Here is a 25,184-nt window from a genome sequence, read left to right on the forward strand (position 1 = left end):
TTAAATCTTAAAATATGTTCTTCTAAACTAGTTGAATAAAAAGTAATATCATCAAGGTATACAAGGCAAATATTTTTAATTCCGCGAAAAACGTTATTCATAATTCGTTGGACTATTTTTTAATCGGGCTATTTTTTAATCCATATGACATTCTTACAAAATCATAGTATCCTGTTTCATCGGAGAACGCTGATTTTTCTATGCTGCCGGGTCCATGTTACTTAAAATCCAGAGGCGAGATCCTAACGTACTAAAATATTGTACTGTTCCTAATTTGTCTAAAATATTTATTATATTTAGAAGCGAAAATTACTCATCTACTTTTTTTTTGCATTTAATCTCCAAACTCAATTACTAATATAAATTTTCTCGAGTTATCACGTTTTTATGGTACTATCCAAATGGTGAGTTCCAGGGAGAATATGAAGTTCGAATAATTTTTTACTCTAACGTATCTTGAATTTTGTTTTCAACCTCATTCCTATATTTTTCGTGATAACGGTCATTACGTGTATAAAGCGGTATTTTACCCACTGTCCGAATTTTGTTTTATTTGATTGCTTGCTTCTCCCCAAAATTCATATGATCAGTATGATCATAATACCAATTGATTTTTTTGTTTCTATTTCTTATTTTTTTATAATTGATAGGGTTTCATATATTTTTTGTTGGAAGTTGGAAGTTTTTCACTCTGAACTTTGTTTGCAATTTCCCTCGCCTTTTAGCTGGTCGAAGACTCATTCTTCCGAGGAGTAGCACACATTTGTTTTGTCAATATTAAGTATTTTACAGAAATATTTTAAGAAAAGAAGTATTAGTGAGTACAGAATATATTTCTGAACATTTTGGCGTTTTTATGTTTAAAATAGGTTTAAAGAGTGAGTAGATATAGAATTTAGTAGTTTTTATTAAAAGTATGTTTAACACTAGTCATATTGATAACAAGAAGTTGACTTAGGGTGCCGTCTTGTTCGTTTAATCTTAGGTGTGTTCGTGTGAGAGGTTGTGTACGTTGTCAATCCAGCTGCTGCTATTGGCACAGAGCGAACCACGTAACTGCTGCCGAGAGGACCGCGTGATGCGCTGGGGCTGCGCACAAACGAATCTCTCCCGCTAAATAAAATATACTTTTTTTTTACTGCTAAATATTACTAAATCTCTTTCTTTAATTAATAAGATTAAATAAATAAAAAAATTAATAAATAATAATAAGTAAATAAAAATACAAATAAAAAATATAAATAAAAATAATCGACGCTTAGAAATTAAATTAAACAATCTGTAAATTAATTGACAACGGACTGATTCTAGCGGGAGAAAGTCGTGGAGGGAGCCGTGTGCAGCTGTCTGGCACACCACCATTGGTCCGCTCTGAGTCAAAATAGCTAAAATAAAAATGTGAGCACAAGAGGCAAATAAACAAACCCACCCACTATCATTTTTTTAAAGAGAGTGATATTTAGAAATGCGCTAAGATTTACAGGATTAGTTTTGATAAGTTACTATTTTGTTTGTGTAATGAGGCATCTGTTTTTTTTCATTAGTTTTATGTGAAGTGGAAATCAGTGACTTCGGCGTGGTTGGTAGCTTCTTCTTGAGCATTAGAGAATTAGCAATTTTATAATAATTATTCACATATTAGCTTCGATTTTTAAAATATAGTTGATTTGGTGTATTTTAATTGAAAACAGTTGATTAGAATATTGCTTGGAATCATTTCTGTGCTTGACAAATGTCTTGCTCAAAGTGTTTAGTAGACCTTCCAGCTGATGATGATTTTGTCTCATGTGGTACTTGTAGAGGTAAGTACCACTATCAATGTTCAGGCATACAAAAGAACACCTGGAAAGCAGAAAGTGCTAAAAATAAGTCAGAATGGAAATGTATCCCATGTAGAAACACCAAATCAAGCACTGACAGTGTCAAAGGAGAACAGAGTTTGGAAGATGCTAACTTTACGGCGCTGATAAAGATGTTGGAAAAATGTTTAAAAATCAGGAGAAAATTACCTTGGACAGAGTAGACAAAATAATGGCAGTTGTGACACTGACAGTGTGTGCAAAACAGTATGAGCATTCCAGAAATTTCATTATCCCCAGTATTCCCCCAACAGAAGATGATGTAGAGACAATAATCTGCAAGCTTCTGTATACAATGAAAATAGCCATCAAAAGAGAAGAAATCACAGCCCATTGGTTATCATCAAAAGGGAACACACCTCCAGTTTTGGTTCAATGCATTTCCAGAGCAGTAAGAGACATAGTAGTTTGTAAGTCATGAAAATATAAATCAAATTATCTCTTTTGAGTAATAAACATCAGGAAAGGCCAGTGTGTTTTAATAACCATTTAACATCATATTTTTCTGATCTGATGAAGAGAGAGCTAAGTTTTAAAAAAATAAAAGGGATACAGATTTATTTGTTTCAATGGCAGTAAAATTATGGTTATGAAAGATAGTATGAGCAGGGCCATAGCATTAGTTAAAAATTATGATGTTACCAAGAATGTATAGGAATATGAAGAGGAACTCAGGATCTTATCGAAGATACATACAAATTCCATTAACTGTTAGTTTAAATAATCCAAATCATATAAATTTGTTTAAAAATTTGATCTAAAAGATTCCATTTTCAATAGTGATGGGAATTTTATAAGTTTTTCTGAGTGGAGTCTTTTAACAAATTTATAAGAAAAAATAAATTTAAAAATGATATTTGTGTGTATGATGATATTAATATCAGAAGCATAAGAATTATTAGATCTTCTTATATTTCGTGTACAGACATTATTGACTAATAGAGATATATTTGTTTCATCAGAGGTTAGTGTCTCTCAGGATGAAGAAAATTATATGTTACTGAAGGATTTCAAAGTATTTACTACTGCAGGCCTTCAGGAAATAGTAGTAGTTTATTAATATTTTATGAGTCACATCTCAAAATTATTACTATTGATTTTAAGATTTTACATCTATGTATGGAAATGTTGGCTTTGAATACCATATTTGAAGAAGAATCATTTATGTTGTTGGCATGTTATAGACCCCCCCCCCCCCCACCTAATTTGAACATTAATCAGTTTAATTTACAATTAGAAGATTTTTATCTTCAGATATAGTTAAATAATAGTTACAAAAACATTATCTTTATAGAAGATATTAACATTTGTTGTCAATTGAATTCATATGGCTCAGAAGATTATATTAATATTCTTTATACTTATGAGATATCAAACACTATTATTCAGCCTACTAGAGTAGAATACTATGGTAATGTATTGCTTGAATCATGCGTAGATCATATAAATGTTAGGCTGAAGGAAAAAATTATAATTCATTTATTGTAGAAGTTAGCAGATCATAATTAGATAGGCATTATTGTACATTACAAAGAAATTGTTAATGTAAAGAATAAAGTAGGAGTTAAAGAATTTATTAGCATGAAAAAGGTTAATGAACATATCTCTGCTGAGAACTGGTGGCCTATTCTTTTTTTTTCTTTTCCTGTTTAGCCTTCAAAAATCACCGTTGGGTATTACTTCAGAGGATGAATGGGTATGAAATGTATGAGTGTACATGAATGTAATCTTGTACAGACTCAGGTCAACCATTTCTGTGGTTAATTGCAACCCAACAACCAAAGAACACTGGTTTCCCCAATCTAGTATTCAAATCCGTATAAAAGTAACTGCCTTTAATAGGATTTGAACGTTGGGACTCTCGACTTCAAAATCAGATAATTTGTGAAGAAGCATTCACCATTAAACCAACCTGGTGGGCTGGTGACCTATTCTGACATTAATGATCCTAATAAAATTTATAACTGTATCACGAATAGGTTTAATAAGATGTATAAAAAATCGAAGGTCAAAATAAGAATCACCCAGATTTAAATCATGGTTCAATAATGAAATAAGAGTTTCAGTAGAAAATAAAAATACCTTATGGAAGCAATTAAAGAAGGATAAGTATAATTTGGGATTAAGAGACTGGTTTAGAAAGACCAGAAATTATTTACAAATAGATTACAGTATCTAAATTCTGCAATTTTTTCTTGGAGAATGAAAAGGATTCAAAAGATGCTGGAATTTAATAAATGAGGTCATTAACAAAAAGAGGAAGCCAATCATCTTAGATACAATAAAAAATAATTTTAAAATAGATAAGGAAATTGAAATTCAATATATAGCAGATCAGTTTAATTAAAATCTTAAAAATGCAACTGATGAAATAAATCAACAGATGATAGAGACAACCTTTGATCTGAATGAAGCTATGAATTAGGATAATGATCAGATAGGTGGCAGTAAGCCTATAGGTATGTGGCATTGAATAAGATAAATGGTAGATCTTCTGATCCTGATAATATAAGACCAAAGGATTTAAGATTGTGCACTTAAAGCCTATTTTTATTCATCTGATAAGAAAGAATTTTGATTCAGGGGCAATATATTTAAGATTGTGCACTTAAAACCTATTTTTATTCATCTGATAAGGAGGAATTTTGATTCAGGGGTAATACACTTGATATGAAAAAAAAACAATCTCATACCTGTTTTTAAGTAGGGGAATAAGCAGGATTTGCACTCATACAGTCCAGTGTGTTCAATTTCTGTATTAACTAAAGAAATAGATTGCTATGTGATCAATTAATGAATTATTTATTACACAATATAATTAGCAAGGAGCAATTTGGGTTTATGCCAAAGTAATTAACATTAGATTTATTAGAAACACTTGCAAGTTATATTAATAAGGCTTTAAATAAGCCTTAAGTTTGAAGTAACAGTGGCTACTGATTTGATAAAAGCCTTTGACCTTGTAAATTATGATTAAAAAATTAATTCATAGGTAACTTGTGGGTAAGCTGATTTTTTTGTTTTTGTTAATTATTTTAAAAATAGAAAACTGTGTACAAGTATACACAGTTAAAACTAAAAAGTAGATAATTATAATATACAGATGGCAATATAATTTACTTTACACGTAAGAGTATATCACTAAAGGTATGGAAAGAGCAGAAAATAATTTGAATTTATTAGTAAGATGTTTCTGTGACAACTCTGTAAAACTGAATGGGCAAAAGACTAAACTTATACTTTTTAGAAATCCTAGGGTAAATTTGAATATGATTCATCTTGAAAATCTCGGTCCTTAATAAAGAATAATAAAGAATGCCATAATAAAAAATGTCTTACCACAACATAATTGTAAATACCAAAGGCTGTCTGTAGTTTTTTTTTTCTTAATTCATTTGACTGGTTTGATGCAGCTCTCAAAGTTTTCCTATCTAGTACCAGTCATTTAATTTTGTAAATAAGTACGGCATTATTTGATGGTAACCGATCACGTTCAAACTAAAATTCACAGAAAACCTTCTTCGCTAATGACAGCACAGTTCACAGTACCGGATATACTTTATGAGCCTTACAGAATGATTTACACACTAATACCGTATTGCGAATTGTTTGTTAGCTGTTATTATTTTATTTTTAACTTTGAAATAATAATTTTTCTAAAACTTATTTTACAATTGATGGGTAATTTCCAGTTTTGTTTTAATTTTTTAACAGCAATTAAACAGTAAACTTTGTTTTTACAAATTTTTCACATCACCAAAAAAAGGTGATTTTGTTTAGATTGAATAAGTACTTATAAATCTGATAAATGTAGTAAAATGTGCTGTTTCTAAAAAAAAATTCGAATTTTTATAAATTTCCTTTGTTTTATTCAACTTATCTTACACAATTTTGTTCAGAATTAAATTCTCTACAGGTTTTTTTTTATAACTTTTTATGTGTATACTATCCATTTAACAGTTATAAAAAACATTTAACAAAAATGTAACAGTCAAACATGAAAGCAGGGTTTTTTACCCCAATTTAATTGGTTTTCACCACAGATTTCTTAAATACTACTGCAGATTCGGTTCTGGGACCTATTTTATTCGATTAACATCCTATTTTAATGTCTATTTAATTCCTTAATTATCGTCCTAAAAATGTCTGAACGACCTCAATTAACCGAGATAGCTGAAATCAGAGCGAAATCTTTCACAAGTCGTAATTCGCAAACGAAGGCATTTTAGAACATACGTTTATATTAACTTTTTCAATTATTTTCACAAATAGAATAGGTTATGAAAGTCCCGGGAGAACTTCGTAGTACGCTCAAAGTATATGTATATATGTTAATGTCACCAACAAAAAATAGTTTTTTGACAGAATCAATATTATTTTGTAGATGAATTTTTACTTTCCCGGCTATATAGCAATGTATATACGTTGGTATAGCTAAAAGAGGAAAGTATATATGACTGGTTGATTGATCAAAAAAAATCTAAAAAATTGGTTTTTTTTCAAGTTTTGTGCTTAAGGGAGACATTAAAGAAATGTTTTTTTTTTTTTAACAAAAAACAAAAAATAGATTCTATTCTAAAAATAGGTTCTAAAACTTCAGTAGTAGCTATCCTGAAAGAGTTCAAGTTTTAAGTGGTGCAAAACTGATAATAATAGGAAACTTTTGATTGAGAAAGAAGACAGTCCTATGGAAGAATAAAATATATAAGAAAAATGACCAGTTTCGGAAGAGCAAATTCTTCTATTGTTTATTTGGATGAATCGTATATTTTAACGTCCTATTACTCATCCGCCACTGTAACGTCCTTACTGCTCATCCGCCACTGTCAAAGAAATATGGATCTGTGATTTGAAATGCACAGTTCAAGTAACTTTGAGGTTGCTGAGATTGGTCATAACAACCTTGGATGAATGGAGTGCGTTTGATGTCGCTTGTTTCTGGTCTAGTAATGATGATTTTGCTTGTTCACATTTTCATTATTATAAACATAGCTTCATCACTCATAAAGTATTCTTAGAGAAATCAGAAATCATGTATGAGTGTAGTTGAAATCATGTAAAATACGTAACACTCTAGACTTTGATAACCTAAGGGCTTGAGCACTCTTCTTTAAATAACCATCCAGAATTCTGATGAACAGATTCCTGCAGACGAACATTTTCATGTATTCTTCCACTTTAGTTTTCCTACTGGTTCATCATCCAGACCTTAGCCTGTCGAATATAATTTTTCAGCCTACAGAAAAATTAAATTGTAACTAGGTGTACTTTCTTTTTCCTGTTTAGCCTCTGCCTTTCAGGTAATACTTCAGAGGATGAATGAGGATGATATTGTATGAGTGAAAATGAAGTGTAGTCTTGTACAGTCTCAGTTCAACCATTATTGGTCGAACTGAGACTGTACAAGTCGACATCTTTGGTCTAGTGGTGAATGCGTACAGACGTGTTCACCACTAGATCATGCCGGTGGGTCTGTAACTAGGTGCACTATGAGAATTAACATGCACTCTAAATATATCCTTTGTGTAACTGTAATTTGTTTAAGTTAGTGAAAAAACTCAACACATGCAACATGATGTGATTCTAACTCCAATGATCCGATTGAATTTAAATCTTTTTTTAGAAATTTTTTATTTTATAGAGTGATAATATATAACAATGGTTTGAAGTTTATCTACAAATAAATTTTTTGGGTTATATCTAAATTATTTTGTAAGCTTATCATTCATTTTCAACAGAAGTATTCATAATAAGTAAATACAATGAGTGTTCTTATACTGCAGCCTAAAAATGTCTTGTACATTTTTCTAATGAAATAAGAAAAACAGGGTCATTAATTTTATTTAAGAATTTTGTAATGGAAGTGACATTGATGTCATAATATCGATATTACAACGTAATATTACATTGTAATTCTTTCTAATACAAATAAAGTAGTATAAGAATATACTATTTCCTATTTACAAGTAAGTAATAAGAGTTATTAAACAATGCCACTGAAGTTATACATAACAACCAAGTAATAGATATAAATTCACTCAAGAAATTCTTATATTTAGCTAATTGGGTAGAGAACATTTTGAACAAATTATATAATTGTAAATCTATATTTTTTTTTTATTTTGATTACTTTTTTCAACGATTTTTTTTGCAATATTAAAAAGATTTTTTGCTTAAATTAAAACTACAACATACATTATAAATCCATCAAATAACATGGTATGATATGCTGCAATGAATCTGGAAGTCCTTGGGTTTGAATCCTGGTCAGGCATGGCATTTTCACACACTACAAACGTGCCTTTCATCTCATCCTCTGAAGCAATTCCTAATAGTGGTCCTGGAAGCTAAAAAAATGCTGTATATGCTGCAGCTGTAATGGATGAAGATCTTACAACATACTGCCTACTGTTCTACATATGCTAATAAGCAGAATTTGTAATCGTGTAGATAATTTTTGTGTACATTTTAAGGACTTTGCTATATCATGAGTAATATCTGTTCACAACTCTTTCTCTCCTGTTCCAAATTTACTGTGAATGACCCTCTTTCTCCGTTTTATATGAGTATCTGTAAACACCTGTTTTCTGGGCATAATTTGGTTAGGAATTTGTCATCTACAATATTCCTCAATAGATTCTCTGCTGTTTATGTAGATAAAAAGTACCCCATTTATGAAATTATTCAGTATCTTTCTATTTTAATTCATGAACAATAATTTTAAGAGTACTAAAAATAATACTCTACAAATGATTACCACTAATCAACGTAATAAAAATCACTAATAAAGGATTTTTCTTTTCTCACTTTCGTTTTGCATTGAACTTCTACTAATTGACATTAATTCAATACAACACTATAACAACAATATTTAAAAAACTATAGCATGTTTTTAAAATAAAACAGACAACTTATATTATGTAGATTAATGCTCCCACAGGTTAAACAATTCACAAAAACACAAATAAGAATTTAAATATAGTAGAGTAGAAAAATAATTTTTTATTAATTTGTAGTGCAAGGCTTTCAAAATTGTTTATGTTTGATATTAAGTAAAAATTTTAATTTAAACATTTTATTCCATTTTTATTGACTTAGTTACATTATTTTTCTCAAAATTTTTTCCCTACAAATCTTGTTTTAAGATTATTTGGTTAATTACAATTTAACAAGTAAATTTAACCAAATCTACAAAAGTGTGAATTTTGTCTCCAATTTTTTTATTTTTACAATTATCTTGGAAAGTACTGGAGACAAATTCTGGGAATCTTTTCAATTTTTTTTATGTAGGATTGCATATAAACCCATTAATTTTGCTTTTAATAATTTGTGTCCATAGAATTTCAGGATAACATTTTTTGACATTTAGGGGAGAAATGTAGTACAGTTAGCCATATCTTGAAACAAAGAGTTTTCAGAGCTTTGTTTACATGAACTTTTTTTCATTATTTGTACGAGAAGAATACAATTATAATGTTTGATAGAAATAATGTATAATATAATCCCTAAATCCTTCATATTCAGTGGTTATGACAATATGATACAGACAGCAGCACTTTTTTTAAAAAAGGACTTTTTACATTTATTTAAACAAATTTTCTTTGATTACATTTAAAACCTTATGGTAACAGATAAACTGTTAAGATTTATTTATTTCAGTATATTTAATTCTTATCCCTATTAAAATTGCTAATAATTATATTTCAGAAAAAATGATTGTAGGTGATCTGACACGACCAGTAACCCATACCATGATTACTAAGAAATGTGAGGTATCCATTTTCCTAAATGAAGAAAACAATTTACAGCTTTCTTACTATTGTAGGTCAACATGTCAAAACCACTGATATCTGCTCATTCAGTTTACTACAGGGCCATGTAGTGAACAGCCTCAGTGTGCAGCCTCTAGTGTAGTATAGCATCTTGTTTCTCTGACATTCATATGCAATACAATCACTGCAAAAACCTGGGATAGGTGTGTAAACCAGGGTGGAAAAATGATTTTAATGTTGAGCATTTGTGACTTTACAAAAGTATGTGTAGAAGTTCATGATTGCAGAAAAAAATTAGTTCTAATTTCTTCTTTTTTTTTCTTTTTTATTTAAAAGGAGCGCACTAGAAAAAGTAATGGTATTTTAACAGCCTATTATTTTTCAGATCTAAAGAAATGTTGGTTGGTGATAAAATACGTAGAGTATTTCAGTGGGCTGGATACAATGATTTAAAGAAAATAACATTCATCACTGTATTTATGAATATTTTAAATGTTTTTTTAATTACAAGTGCCAGTATTTTTATACATGTAAACTGGAACAATGAATCGCTTATAATGTATTTATTACTAGCTGCTAAAGACATAAATGTTTTATTAACTGTATATATATATTCATTGGTATGTATGTTCTTAAAGAGTAAAATAAAAACTGTATTAAATGTTATAGATAAAAAACACATAATATACAAAAATAAAATAATATTAGAAGAACAATATCATATAATTAAAGAAAATGAAAAATATCAAAATAATTTAATTGATAAAACTGGCTATTTATGCATAAGCTGGGCATTTATGTTTATATCTTTACCGCTGTTTATATCTGCATATATAATTATAGTTGATAAAGGTTTAAATGATGTAAAAGTTTATGATTTACCATTACCTATTGTATTTTGGTATCCAAAAAATTATGAAGCCATAGAAATTTATTTTATTGTTTATATAGTTGAAACTCTATCAGTGATAAATGTATTAGCACATATGTACACAATATTTGGATTATTAGTTGTATCATTTCAAAAAATTATTACAAGTACAAAATTATTTTGTCATTCTATAAATAACATTGATAAAGTTATAAGAATTGATAATTATCAAAATTCTGAAACAAAAAATAAAAGAGAAGAGACATGTAAATATTTAAAAGATTATTTACGATACTTGATCTCATGTCATCTTAAAATTTTCAGGTAACTAATATGATTATTTACTGTGTATGATTATTTAATTATCATCTGAATTCTCATTTTTCATTCATAATAATTGCATTGAATATGTGATCTTTCAAAAACAGACAAAATGTTTTGTTGTAGCTAATTCCTATAACATTTTGACTCATGGCATAAAATTTTATGAAAAAGGAAAAAATTCTTACTCTACTGGTGCATATTGCTAATCCTCTGATTAAAAGAATCATGATCAACAGTCTTTTTAGGTTGGCTCTATAATTTCCCAGTCTGATGTCATCCAGGACAAACCCTGGAAATTTTATTTTCTGCTGATGATGATTAACTTATCCACTAAGCTCAAATTCCATACTCAAACTTCTATCATTATTTATCTTTAATTCACTTGTGGAGAATCAATCTTTTATTTGAAAGTTGACAATCTCTATATATTTATCCAATTCTGACAGTTATTGTGTTTTATTTATGGGCGGAGTTGGTATTTGCATTCTGGGCCTCATTAACATAAACATATCGTTTACAATTTAGAGATTAGACATAAAACCTTTTTTATCTGCAGCCACTGTTGTGTGCTTTTTTCATTATTTTGTGGGCTATTCATATTTCAATTTGATAGTCAAAACATTATGAGATACGCATGTTCATATGATTTAGAAAAATCATACAATATACATTTTCCTTATCTTCAAAAGTTTCTAAAATAGATTTCCTTCGGAATTTCACTGCATTTGTAGTCATTCCAGTAGGCAAGAAAACAACTGGAAATTCCACAAACAGATGATATTCAAATTGTGACACAAGTTAATTCTCTACAACTTTCTTCACAATCTTGAAAAAGGTGGTAACTAACAAAATCGAACAGTAACTTGTCCATACTATTGTAACTTACATTACTTGAACTAGAAATATAAAAACAATAAAATGTTTAAAGAAAAATATAGTTAATAGTAAATTAATAAAAAGTATTTCTACTAGTATTAAAATACTAGAAATAGTTTGGTTGTAAATATTCTTAAATAATGGATATACATTTACCTTTGGCAAGTTTCTTACATGTTGAGTAACTGTGCACGGGTTTCTGATCCCCATATTCACATATTGTAATGATTTGCACACCTGCATGCATGAAAAGATGATCCTCAAACCTCTTAAACCTCTCCAATATTTTGATCTAGAAATGAAGGTGCTGTTTTGTGTCAATGACAGATTATAACAGTTGAATTATGGAGGGTTTATTTAACTTTGTCTCTTACAAAGAATTAGTGACACAGTTGATTGCAAGCTAAGCTAACAAGTGTTTATAAAACAATTCTTGACCTTTCCAAACCCAAGTGAAGAGATTGTGGATCATCTTACATCATTAACATAATATAATAAACAAGCAGAAAAACCTATGGTATAATACACTTGCATTTAAAAATACTAGCTAACTTTGCTGTGCATTTAAGCACTTGTGAGCAGCTTGTACTTTTGGCTAACATGATCCACCATCTCTTCACTTGGCTTTGAACATTATCCTTACCATGATGAGTATATGTATGCATTTTTTTAATATTAAATTTGAAAACTTTTACCTTCACTTTAATACAGTTCAGTTTATGGATAGCAAGGTATCTGTAATATTCAGTCAGAATAAACATGAATATGTAAATAAAAATAATATGAAGATGATATAATAAATTAATTACTCATTAATTACTCTTAAACATTTTTATGAATTATTAACAGATAATTTAAATTATATGTTAATTAAAATAAAAGATAGTTTTAAAGTAGGCACTAAGAAAAGTAGGATTGAAAAAACTATGTCTGTTATACAATATGAAGACAGTACAAAGTAAAGTACACCAAATTAATGAATAACATTTGCAAGATATTTTTACAAATTAAAAATGTTTTAATTTTCATATATATGGTATCAAATTATTTTTTTAGTATTGTAAGTAATACCAAGAACATATGTGTTTGCAAGACGCATGAAAACCTTTTTTTAATTATGTTTAAAAAACAAAAATGTGAGTTGTTTGTTCAACTCCATTGATATTACTAATTAATAGATTCCAGAGATTATAAACAATAATGTAGGATGTTCTTATGTTATGGTTATGAATAGGTTATGGTCTTGTTTGTTTTTCCCAACATGTTTTCCAGCTATTGTTGGGTCTGGATGTGTGTACATAGGCAAATGCAATTACCATTACCGGCTTGCCAGGCCAAATTATTGTTTTATTAATTTTATTTTCTTAAAATGAAATTAAAGTGGAAAAAACTAAATTCCATAAACTTATTTGTAACCAATGATTTATATACAATATATAAGTTAATAATGACCGAATTTTTTTGCTGAATTACATTTCTTTCTGAAACATTTTTTATGCTTCTCTTACTTTTTATCATTTTTATGAAAATTCCATCTTTCCAAATATAAAAGAACTGTATGTAAATTTGGGCTTATTCAAAGAATAAAAAAATAATTCAATGATTTTCTTTGTAAAGACAATAATTCTAGAAAAAACTTTTTATTAATAATTATAAATCTTTTTGATAGTCATAATTATAATTTAAATATAATTTTAATAACCATATTTTTTTAGACTTATAAGGATGTAATATCCATTAGAAAATATTAAACGAAATGAACAAAAAATCCAGAAAGAAAATTCTATTTATAATTAAAAATGACTGAAAAAATTTATTCAAAATTCTTATATAAAAATATTACAAAAATGATAATAATACTGTATTTTCTGTTAACTAATTTTCCAGGGATGTCAAAACAGTTAATGAAAGTTTGTCTTTTGGGATTACATTAGCTAATCAATGTATATGTTTCCAGATGGTTGTCTACCTTTGCTGTGCAGAGAGGGTAAATTTTGAAAACTTAATAATATATTTATTTTTCATAACAGTAGAAAATAAGCAATAGTTAAGTATTTTATCAAAAAAAATTTTGAAGCTTTTGAAGCTAATTATCAAGCTTCAGCTGGTTGCAAAAATGTAAACTATACACAGTTTACATTTTAATGACTAACAAAACCAAATTTGTCATAATATCCATGATGTCATAACAATTGTCTTTATGATCATCCTTTGCGATTACTTCTGTTATTTTGCACTCCTTCATTTGTTATTTCTAGTGATTTTATTTGATTATGGATAACATATATTTTATTAAGAATGAGGCCGTAAAACATATTAGATTTGAATTATGTCTGTTTATTTTTTATTTGAGCTTGTCTGGATATCTGTCTCATGCAAGAGACTAAACAGGGAGCATATTGCTCTCTTGAGTTATTGACTCAATTGAAGTTGGAATAATGAATATAGCTACTTAATTACTGGTTGAACTAATGTATAACTATTCAATTTTGCGACTATATGATCTTCTGTTCTGTGTGGTTTTGTGGTTGGTGACCTCTGTAAGTCAGACCTGGGTATAGATTACCTAGCGGGTGATTCCAAGCTGAATCAGCTTCTATGATTGGTTGTTTATCAGCAGACTAGATCCACCTTGTATGGTATATCAAGTGATTGCACCAAGTAGGATTGCCAAATTATGACATGTGAATCAAATTTTAAAAATGACTATTCCAGTTGTGTTAAAAGAGTATGCATGATTTAAATTGTGTCTGTTCATTAATAATATTGTTTTTATATATTTTTGTATATTTGTATATTCATATTCCAAAAATATATCTATTTTTAATTCTTTAGTATTTATGTATCAGATTTCACATTGTGGAAAAGTAAAATTATTAGGAAAAGAACAACAAATTCACATAAATTTGACTTGCATGTCTACAGACTTGAAGATTATTTTTAATGTAACAAGAACAAACGGAGACAACGTTTCACAAAAATGTAAGGAAGATTTTACAGCAACTCACTTCACTACTGGAATACTTTTGCAAAATAAAGTCACATATAAAAATATAAGTACCAATATGAGAATCTTCTGAATTAACAAACACAATTTATGTTGCTCACAAACAATAAATATTCTTCAAAACTGAAAAAAAAATACCAGGATTATAATCAACAAGATGAGAACAGCAACCCTGTGGCAATTTCTAAAAAAGCTTGATTTAAAATGGAAGCTATCTCAAACATAAATGTATATGTTTAGGTTAAGTTTGTAGAATTTTCAACTTATTGATGATAAAAATCTGCTTGATAATGATTAGAAGATAATTATATTTACTTGAAAAAGGATGATCTGGACAATAATGATTAAGCTCCTGATCCTATGGTGATAGGAGAAGATCTAGACAAAAAGAGTTAAAAAAACTATGCTTACCTATGCAGTCTGGTAAGAAAAATTATAATGAAAGTTTGATTATTTTTTTTTGAAGATACTGCTATGATTATAGGAGAAAATGTCTATCAGGAAAACTGAAACACAAGACTAAAATTAATGTTAAAACTGAAGATGACATTTACACTTCAGTATTGCCTTTGTTCTGAACAATGTTTCAAAGCTAGAAGTATCATATAAACTTAGAATCCTCTTATAAGTGACAACTTGTGAACATATGATCTTAAGCATTCTCTTAATTATTATCAGAGGCAATATATATAATATAGTATGTTGTTTCTTAATAGAAACAATTTCTGCTTTCTATTTTCCCTTCCCGTTTTAATTATTGCTACGATAGCACCAGTCAAAGTCGCCAACGGGTGAGCTTGACCCGTTGGTGTGTATAGCTTTGTGAAAAAGGTAACAGAAAATCTTCTGTTTTCTTATGTTCACTCTTCAGTATTCCTTATAAATTTTATAAGGCATGGTTTTTGCTTGAATCTTATATCAGGTCATCTCCAACCAATTTGGTTATGGCACCTAATGTACAAGAATTTAAAAAAATGTTGTTTAAGGAAAAATGATAAATTATTTACTAAAACAAATTTTTCATGTTACCATAAATGACCTTATGTTTTATTTAGTTTATTAAAATTAACTGTTATCACTAAAGAATCAGTTAATTGTCTGCAAATCTTCTTTAAGATAACATATATCCAGTGTCTATATGTAAGAAAAACAATCATTTAAAAAAAAAGGAAATTTATTAAATTTTTAGGTTATTTTATGTTTTTATTCCAAAGATAAGAAAAAGTGTAAGAAAATTTACTTAATAATAAACTAATATTTTCTTTTGCAATACATTGCAAATTAAATGATGAGTTAAAGAGGGATACATAAAAGGTTACGGAAAGGTGGTTGAAGGATCCACCTTCAAAGATATAGAGCATCTAGAAAAGAAAGGGTAGTACAATGAGATATATAGTAAGATGAAGAGAATTGCATGGGATAACTGGAAATGAAATGGTAAAACGAGATAAATGAATACGGATGGTAAAGTTTTACATGAGGAGAAAGAAGTAAGAAAAAAGATGGAAGAAATTTGTAGAGGACAGATACATAATTTGTGGATGTATGACTACTGGGTGGGTCTAGATTAGTCAAAGTCTAGGCTAATTAAGGATGCCGCCTCTCACTGGCACTGTTTAGCGTTTACTTTGAAGGTGTGATAAGGAATATATTAGAGGAAAGAAAAGAAGGAATAAGTGTAGCAGGATGAAAAATAAGATGCATAAAGTTTTCTAATGGTATGATACTTCTAGCTGATGGCACACAAAAGATTAACAGCTCTGGAGGAAGAAATGAAAGAGTACAGGATGAACGTAAAATAGGAAAAACTAAAGTAATGGAAATAAAAACAACAAAGAGGATTTAGTTGTAAGACAAGTAAAGGTAGAATAGAAAAGGGAAAAATTACAGATATTTGGAGACAAGTAATAAGGATTAGAAGAGTGCAATGGAAATAAAAGCTAGGATAACAATGACAACAGGAGACTTCAGTAAGAGAATGAAATTATTATATGGTAAAAATCTGGACTTAGAGCTAAGGGAGAAGTTAGCTAAGTGCTATGTGTGGAGTGTCTTGTTGTTAGGAATTGAAGCCTCACTAGATTGAAGATTTTGAGTTGTAGATATGGAGAAGGATGGAGAAAGTAAGATGGATTGATAAAGCAACGAATGTGGAAGTAATGAACAGGATTAAAGAAAAAAGAGTACTTACGTGGGAAGTACACAAAAAAAAAGAAATCTGGTTAGGACACGTAATTAGTGGAAATTGAATCTTGACAACTGTATTAAGGGTCAGTAGAGTGAGTAAAGAACAATGAAGTTAATAGATGAGGTGAAGTTTGGAAACTGCAAAGTAACAAAGGAAAAGGCTTGGGATCGAAGCAGATGGAGATATTCATCATCTACTAGATGATGACGAAACTGTTTAACATTAAAAAAATTATTATTAATATAGTTAACCTAATCTGTATGCATTTGAATAAATATTATACATGGTGATTTCTTGGAGATTAGTCATTATAATGGTGTAAAATACCTTCAGTTACTTATAAACTGTAAGAGAGTTATTTTGTAAAAATTATAAGCAAATTCATGATGAACTGTAATATTGTCAATAGACTTAGTTTAAAATGAAAAAGATTTTTATATGCTGAATTGAATAGTTACTTTCTAAATTAAATATAAATTATATTTATCTATAAAAACTCACTATTTCATATCTTTACTATTGACTTATTATCATAACAGCTATTTCAGGTAAGATTATTGAACTGAAATCTTTTATTCCTTAAAATCTGATTGAAATTAACTCTTATTAAAACAATATTATAAATTCTTAAATGTAATTTAAAATTATCACCCTTTGATTTAATCAGTTTTTAATAATAATAATAAAATGAAAACAATTTATTAATGAAAAATTTTTCTCCTTCCAGATAGATAATACTTTTGGGAAAGTAGCATACATTTTTATACTTTTATTTACAAGTCTTATTTTGTATGTATATTGTTTAAATGGACAAAAACTGATAAATGAGGTATGTAGATAAGTTTTCATTTTTACAGTGTTTTCAAGATAAGTTTTTATTATTCAGGATTAAAACTGACTAATGGTAGGTTGTAAGCTAATTAGAGCTACACATTCTGGTCTAACACTAGAATTAGAAGTAATATATCTCTTATTGAATTTGAAACTTGATTATGCCTGCTAATAACTGCTGCTTAGCACTCAACCTTTTTTGTTGTGTGGTTGAATGATCATAAGTATTGTCATTCTTTTCGAAAAAATTAAATTTTTAAATACTAAGGCAAGACACTTTAAAACTGGAAAAATAATTTAAAAAATTCAAAAATACAGTTGACATCATCCATTATTTGTTTAATGTACACTAATCTGAGCTTTTATTGATTATTTTTAACAATTCCTTCCATCACTGTTGACTTTTCAATACATATGAAAACACACAATTCTGCCAAAGCTGGTCGCAAGCCTGTGTTAAAAATGGAGAGTAAATGGCTTGTTTTTGAGTCTTACTGGGTGCATCAATGTTTAGTAGGTGCATTTTTTAACAATCATTAAATACTAAAAAATTTTCAAGTTGAGATTTAATCTCTACGTAACCAAGAAATCGTAACACTGTAAAGGATGGGTGAGAGTGAATTTCCAGCATCTTAAAACTGGAACCTCTGGGTTAAGGGAAGGAAAAGTCCTCCAGGTTGGAGTTGGGTGTAGGGTTAACAACCAGACCCTGTAAAAAATGACTGTTATGAAACAAAAGGTGCCTTGGAAAAAGATAGGAATACTTGAGAGAATAAACTAGAAATGAATAATGAAATAAGAGAAAATCAGAAAACGGATAAATGCTGATGCAGGAATAGGGATTTATGGTTGGGTACATGGAATGTGACTAGATATGAACAGGCCTGGTACTGGCCAGAGAGTATTGGGTTCATTTGATGAGAGAACTGGAAGAGTACAGAATAGAGATACTAGCACTACAGGAGATAAAATGGAGAGGATATGGAATTATGGATCTGACAAATTACATTGCCTTCTATAGTGGACATGAGCACAACATTTGCGACTAGTTTTGTGGTTGGAAATGCACATAAAGAACAGATGATACGATTCAGACCAGTGAATGTAAGAGTGTGTGTGTTTGTGTGTGTGTGTGTGTGTGTGTGTGTGTGTGTGTGCACATGCGCCTGATTTAAGGAGAAATTCTTTAACATAACTATGTTATGTTTATGTATACGCCCATATAAATGATGCTGATGACTCTGACAGGAACAACTTTCATGAGAAGTTGTAAGAAGTTTACAACAAAGCCCCTGGGCATGATGTGAAAATCATCCTAAGAGACTTTAATGTTCAGTTGGGAAGGGAGCCGTGTTATAGACCAGCAGACCAGTGGATCTCAGAGTTTGAATGAAGACTGCAATGAAAACAGGTAGAGATTGGTTCATTTTTCTGGCGGGAAAGTCATGATTATTAGTAGCACCTATTTTGATAATAAGGGTATTTATAAAATGAGTTGGGTTGCACTGAATGAACTGATATGGAATCAGATTGATCATGTTGTAATTGGTAGATGTCACAGATTAGATATAACGGATGTTCACAGTTGCTGAGGTGCAGATTTTGATACTGACCTTTACTTCGTTAGAGTAAGATGCAGACAGAGAATGAGTAATGTGGAAAAATTTATGAATGTGAAGCAAAAGAAACTTGATAGTGTAATGATAATTACAAATGATGTGGTCATGAGGAAATATCGGCTGAGGGTGGAAGAAGAATCGAAAAGGGGCAGGAACAGTACAGAGTGGACAACAGTTGAGAAGAAATGGAATGAACTCAGGGAGATTGTTGTCAAGGTAGCAGAGAAAAGTTGCATTTAAGAGGACAGATGCCAAAGTTGGTTGGATGGATAAGGAGTGTTTAAGGGCAATGGAGGAAATAAATCTGGCCAGTGCCAGGATGCTGAGGCATGAAACAAGAGCGAGTATACTAGTGAAAAATGTTGTTTTAGAGGAATTTTGGATGGTCTAGATTGATAAGTGGAACAATGATTTTTGTTTACTGATGAAAAGAGTTTAAAAGTGCAAGCAGATATTTTTTTTTGAAGTTATTTTGGTTTTTACAAAGTGCAATGATGGTAAACCACCCGAAAACTCATTTCCTAATCAGAAAAGGCGCTTAACTGTATGATGAGGAACCCTTTTTTCGCTTTTCCTTGATCAAATTTCATCTTTAAAAAAAAAAAAAAACATTTTTACACAAGAGGTAATCAATTTTGGAAACTTAATAATAGCATTCCAAGATGCTGCTCGCCAGGGCAACCCGCCCTGCAGCTAGTATTTTAAATATAATATTGATTTATCTTTTAATAAAAGTTGTACTTAATTTATTATTAAAAAAAAAATTCCATAATTTTTCAGAATGATGAAATTAGAATGTGTTTGGCTCAAATTTCTTGGTTAAATAAGCCACAGTGGTTTAGAAAAAGTTTACTTATAATGATGACAAGAGCTGACAGTCCGCTGGAAATTAAACCATATGGACTTTATGTCCTTAATTTGAACAATTATAAAAATGTAAGTAAAAATACGTTATTGTTTTTTAATTTAATCTTTTATCTGTAAAAAAAAATCATGATTTCGTGTTCATAATATAATTTTTTTTTACTCATCCACTATTACAATAGAATGAGTGAAGGCAATAGATGTTTATGATAGCTATAAATAATAGTTAATGTACAACTTCAGATTTTTTTTAACTCACGTCATTTTAATTCTCACTTTATATCTATGTCCATCATACATCAGTATAAATTTCTCTGAGAATACCTTTCCCTCCATATACCATTCAAATTCTTTCTTTAGACACACTTTCACGGGCTTTTTGAATTTAAAAATAGAGATCAAGAAGTTTATATTTTAACCTTTTTTTAAAGTTAATCTTCCAATTTTATACATACTCATATATACTCATTTATATATATAAATTATTTGAATATTCAAAAAATTATCATATTGGCCAGTGTGTTAATAAAATTTAATATTATGTGTAATAAAAACCACCAAAATAGTAATTAAATAGGTTAAACCATATAATTTCAAATAACTGCTTTTCATGGAATTCCACATCATCTGTAGGTATTAAATTCTATATCTATTAGATTAAAATAGATTAAAAAAACCTATTCTTTTAATAATTTATTTTCTTCGACGTTATCTTTTCTACTTTGAAAGCTTGAATGATGTTATGAGTGTATATGTCAATTTTGCTGACCCAGTACTGGAATGATTTAATCTTTAAAACATAGTATTTTCCTTTATTCTATTGTCACTATTGCCAACTGTTAGGTTATATTTTTATTACGTCTATTAAATCATCTTCGAATGTGATTCTGCTGGTTCATCATTTTATATTTTTGCTTATATTTATTAATCTAATATTTCTCTAGTATATTCAGTTTTTTATCATACTGCAAATCTCAAAATTGCTTTTGAAATCTGTAATACTATGTTTCCATTTTAAAAGATGGTCAGCTACGTTACATATACCTCTTTTTTTGTTTTTGTATCCTGTGCAGTGTTCTGTAAACATTTTTTTAAATGATCTATTGATTTTACCTTTATAAATATTATTACATTCATTGCATTTATTTGTGTATATTACTTTTAATTATATCTATATATATAAAAATGTTAAGTTCGTTTGTGTACGCTTCAAAAACTCAAAATGTTCTGCACCGATCAAATTTTAGCACGATATATAACCCGCATCAAAGATTGTTTTCATCTATTTTTAATAAATCTATCTATCTATTTTTAATTTGTACAGTTTTTTTAATAAATAAGAGGTTAATAAATCAGATGGAAATGTAAACAAAGGAAAACCAATCAGATCAATGCAAGATGGCCGCTGTCAAACACAACGACCAATCACAAAGAGCCCGTATGGCCGTTGCCAATGTAAACAAAATCACAACTGATTAAGTAACAAATTTCTTTGAATTATATTTAACAGCTAAAACATCTGTATTTTATTTTTAAAAAAACCAAACAAAAAAAAAAACACCAAAACAAAAAGAAAAGCCACCAAGAAGGATGACTTACAGTAAATAAATTAAAACAACCAACTTTCTTATAGCACAGATAGACTTAAGACTATGCAAACAAAAATAGTCGAAATAACCAAATACACAGAAAATAATATCCCTACATAATGACCAAAAAATCCTTTGTTAGGTTAAATATTCACTTTTGTCTGAATTTACAGAAGGCATTTACAACGAAGCATTGATAAATATTGAAGACAAGTGCTTAGCTAATGCAAATAAAGTTCTTAGTCAATTGGGAATGCAGCACCCACCCGAGCTGCGATTGCTTCATTTGATGTGGATTTACGCCGTGAACAGAGTTACAACATTGGTGATCTTCAGTCATATGTCCAATCAAACATTCCCAAATTAACGCGTAAACAGAAAGGCATTTATGATCGCATAATGCAAATGATAAATGACGGAGTTGGGGGGAGCTTCTTGGATGCGCCAGGAGGAACTGGGAAAACATTCCTCATTAGATTGATTCTAGCAACGGTTCGATCAAAAAATGACATAGCCTTAGCTCTTGCTTCGTCTGGAATAGCTGCGACATTGTTACCAGGTGGAAGGACTGCGCATTCAGCTCTGAAGTTGCCATTAAACGTGCAAATAATCGAGACTCCTACGTGCAATATTTCCAAAGCATTCTGTATAGGAAAAGTATTACAAAAATGTAAACTCATTGTTTGGGATGAATGCACGATGGCACATAAAAAATCGCTTAAAGCTCTTCATCGATCGTTACGAGATTTGCGTGGAAACGTTCAACCATTCAGGAATGCTTTGATATTGCTCGCAGGAGATTTTAGGGAAACATTGCCTGTAATTTCACGATCGACACCAGCAGACGAAATAAATGGTTGCCTGAAATATTCAACACTGTGGCGACACGTACGTACATTGCAGTTGACTACGAATATGCGTGTCCAGTTGCAGAATGATCCATCAGCTGAGGTATTCTCACGACAGTTACTGTTCATTGGAAACGGACAGCTGCCATTCGTAGAGACGTCTAGACGAATATATCATTTCCTGATAATTTTTGTAATTTAGTAACATCGAAAGAAGAACTGATCGAAAAAGTATTTCCTGATATTCAAATTAATCATAGAAATCACGATTGGCTCAGTGAACGATCTATACTTCCCGCAAATAATAAAGGTGTCTATCAACTTAATAATGGTATTCAATCCAGCATTCAAAGTGAGGAAATTACATATAAGTCGATAGACATAGTTGTGGAAGGAGATGAAGTAGTAAATTATCCAACGGAATTTTTAAACTCACTTGATCTGCCAAGGATGCCACCACACATTAAAATTGAAAATAGGTGTGCCAATTATCCAGTTGCGGAATATTAATCAGCCAAAACTCTGCAACGGCACGCGACTTGCAGTTAAGAAATTGATGAATAACGTAGTGGAGGCACGATTTTAACGGGGCCATTCAAAGGTGAAGATATCCTCATTCCTCGAATATACATGATCCCGACCGATACACCATTTCAATTTAAAAGATTGCAATTCACAATTCGATTGACATTTGCAATCTCAATCAATAATGCTCAAGGTCAATCTTTAGAATTGTGTGGTTTAGATTTAGATGCGGATTGCTTCTCACATGGACAACTGTATGTGCGTGTTCCCGAGTCGGCAAAACAGATAGCCTTTATATCTACGCAGACAGTGGAAAAACAAAAAATATTGTATATCCACAAGTATTGCAAAATTAAACTTCTATGAAACGTATGCTTTGTTTTGTTTCAACTATTCCAGGATGCCTTAATATGTGACCTATAAGTCTGTCTCTTCTTTTAACTAAATTTTTTCAAATGCTTCTTTCTTCATCGATTTGCAGCAACACCTCTTCATTTGTCACTTTATCCACCCACCTGATATTTAACATTCTCCTACATCACCACATTTCAAAAGCTTCTAATCTTTTCTTCTCAGGTACTCTGATCGTCCAAGTTTCACTTCCATATAAAGCTATGCTAAAAACATATACTTTCAAAAATCTTTTCCTGGCATTTAAATTAATTTTTGATGTAAACAAATTATATTTCTGACTGAATGCTCGTTTCACCTGTGATATTCAGCATTTTATGTCACTCCTGCTTCATCCATCTTTAGTAATTCTACTTCCCAAATAACAAACTTCTTCTATCTTCATAATCTATTCTCTTCCTATTTTCACATTCAGTGGTCCATCTTCATTATTTGTACTACATTTCATTACTTTCATTTCGTTCTTGTTTATTTTCATGTGGTATTTCTTGCATAAGACTTCATCCATGCCGTTCATTGTTTATTCTAAATCCTTTTTACTCTCAGCTAGAATTACTATATCATCAGCAGATCATAGTATCTTTATCTTTTCACCTTCTTCTGTTACTCCAGATCTAAATAGTTCTTTAACATCATTAATTGCTAGTTCTATGTAGATTTAAAAGTAACCGGGATAGGGATCATCCTTGTCAGACTCCCTTTCTTCTTACGCTTCTTTCTTATGTTCTTCAATTATTACTGTTGCTTTTTGTTTCCTGTAAATGTTAGCAATCGTTATTCTATCTCTGTATTTGAACCCTAATTTTTTTAAAATGCTGATCATTTCATTCCAGTCTACGTTATCGAATACCTTTTCTAGGTCTATAAATGCCAAGTATGTTGGTTTTTTTTCTTTAATCTTCCTTCTAATATTAATCTGAGGCTTAAAATTGCTTCCCTTGTCCTTATACATTTTCTGAAACCAAATTGGTCTTCTCCTAACACTTCTTCCACTCTCCTCTCAATTCGTCTATACAGAATTCTAGTTTAGATTTTTGATGCATGGCTAGTTAAGCTAATTGTTCAGTATTCTTCACATTTATCTGCTCCTGCTTTCTTTGGTATCATGACTATAACACTCTTTTTGAAGTCTGATGGAACTTCCCCATTTTCAAAAATCTTTTGAAAAATTTGACAAAAATCTTCTTTACCTCCTCTTCATGAAGCTTCTCTAAATCCACCAATTTATCTGACACCTTTTCTTCAGGTTTTTAAACCCCAGTCTACATTTCCTTATCACGAAATTATGGTCGCTATCAATATCTGCTCCAGGGTAAGTTTTGCAGTTGACTAGTTGATTTCTAAATCTTTGTTTAACCATGATATAATCTATATGATACCTTGCAGTATCGCCTGGCTTTTTCCATCTGTATATTCTTCTGTTATGATTCTTAAACTGGGCATTGGCAATTACTAAATTGTACTTCGTGTAAAACTCTGTAAGTTGGTCCCCTCTTTCATTCCTTTTGCCCAGCCCAAATTCACCCACTATATTTCCTTCTTTGCCTTTTCCAATGCTTGCATTCCAATCTCCAACTATTATTAAATTTTCATCTCCTTT

The 25,184-nt window shown here is 30.0% G+C and overlaps 1 protein-coding gene across 5 annotated transcripts in view; it reads right to left on the reverse strand.

The window, feature by feature from the left end:
* Positions 1–824: 824 nt before the first annotated feature.
* Positions 825–25,184, reverse strand: part of LOC142319766 (uncharacterized) — a 50,895-nt gene continuing 26,535 nt past the window's right edge. For 2 of the 5 annotated variants that reach the window (XR_012755268.1, XM_075357421.1), the window contains 2 exons: positions 11,859–11,994; positions 7,995–8,206 (listed from right to left, as the gene is read on the reverse strand). Coding sequence is in view for 4 of the 5 variants with exons in the window: in XM_075357421.1 (XP_075213536.1) it covers positions 8,169–8,206; positions 11,859–11,994 (174 nt within the window). In the remaining variant the exon portion in view is untranslated. Of the gene's footprint in view, positions 1,114–1,528; positions 1,843–7,994; positions 8,207–10,532; positions 10,739–11,858; positions 11,995–25,184 lie in introns of those variants that run through there. The other 3 variants (XM_075357410.1, XM_075357431.1, XM_075357440.1) reach the window with 3 other exon arrangements.

This window comes from Lycorma delicatula, chromosome 1 (assembly GCF_047948215.1).
Source record: "Lycorma delicatula isolate Av1 chromosome 1, ASM4794821v1, whole genome shotgun sequence".
Taxonomy (NCBI): domain Eukaryota; kingdom Metazoa; phylum Arthropoda; class Insecta; order Hemiptera; family Fulgoridae; genus Lycorma; species Lycorma delicatula.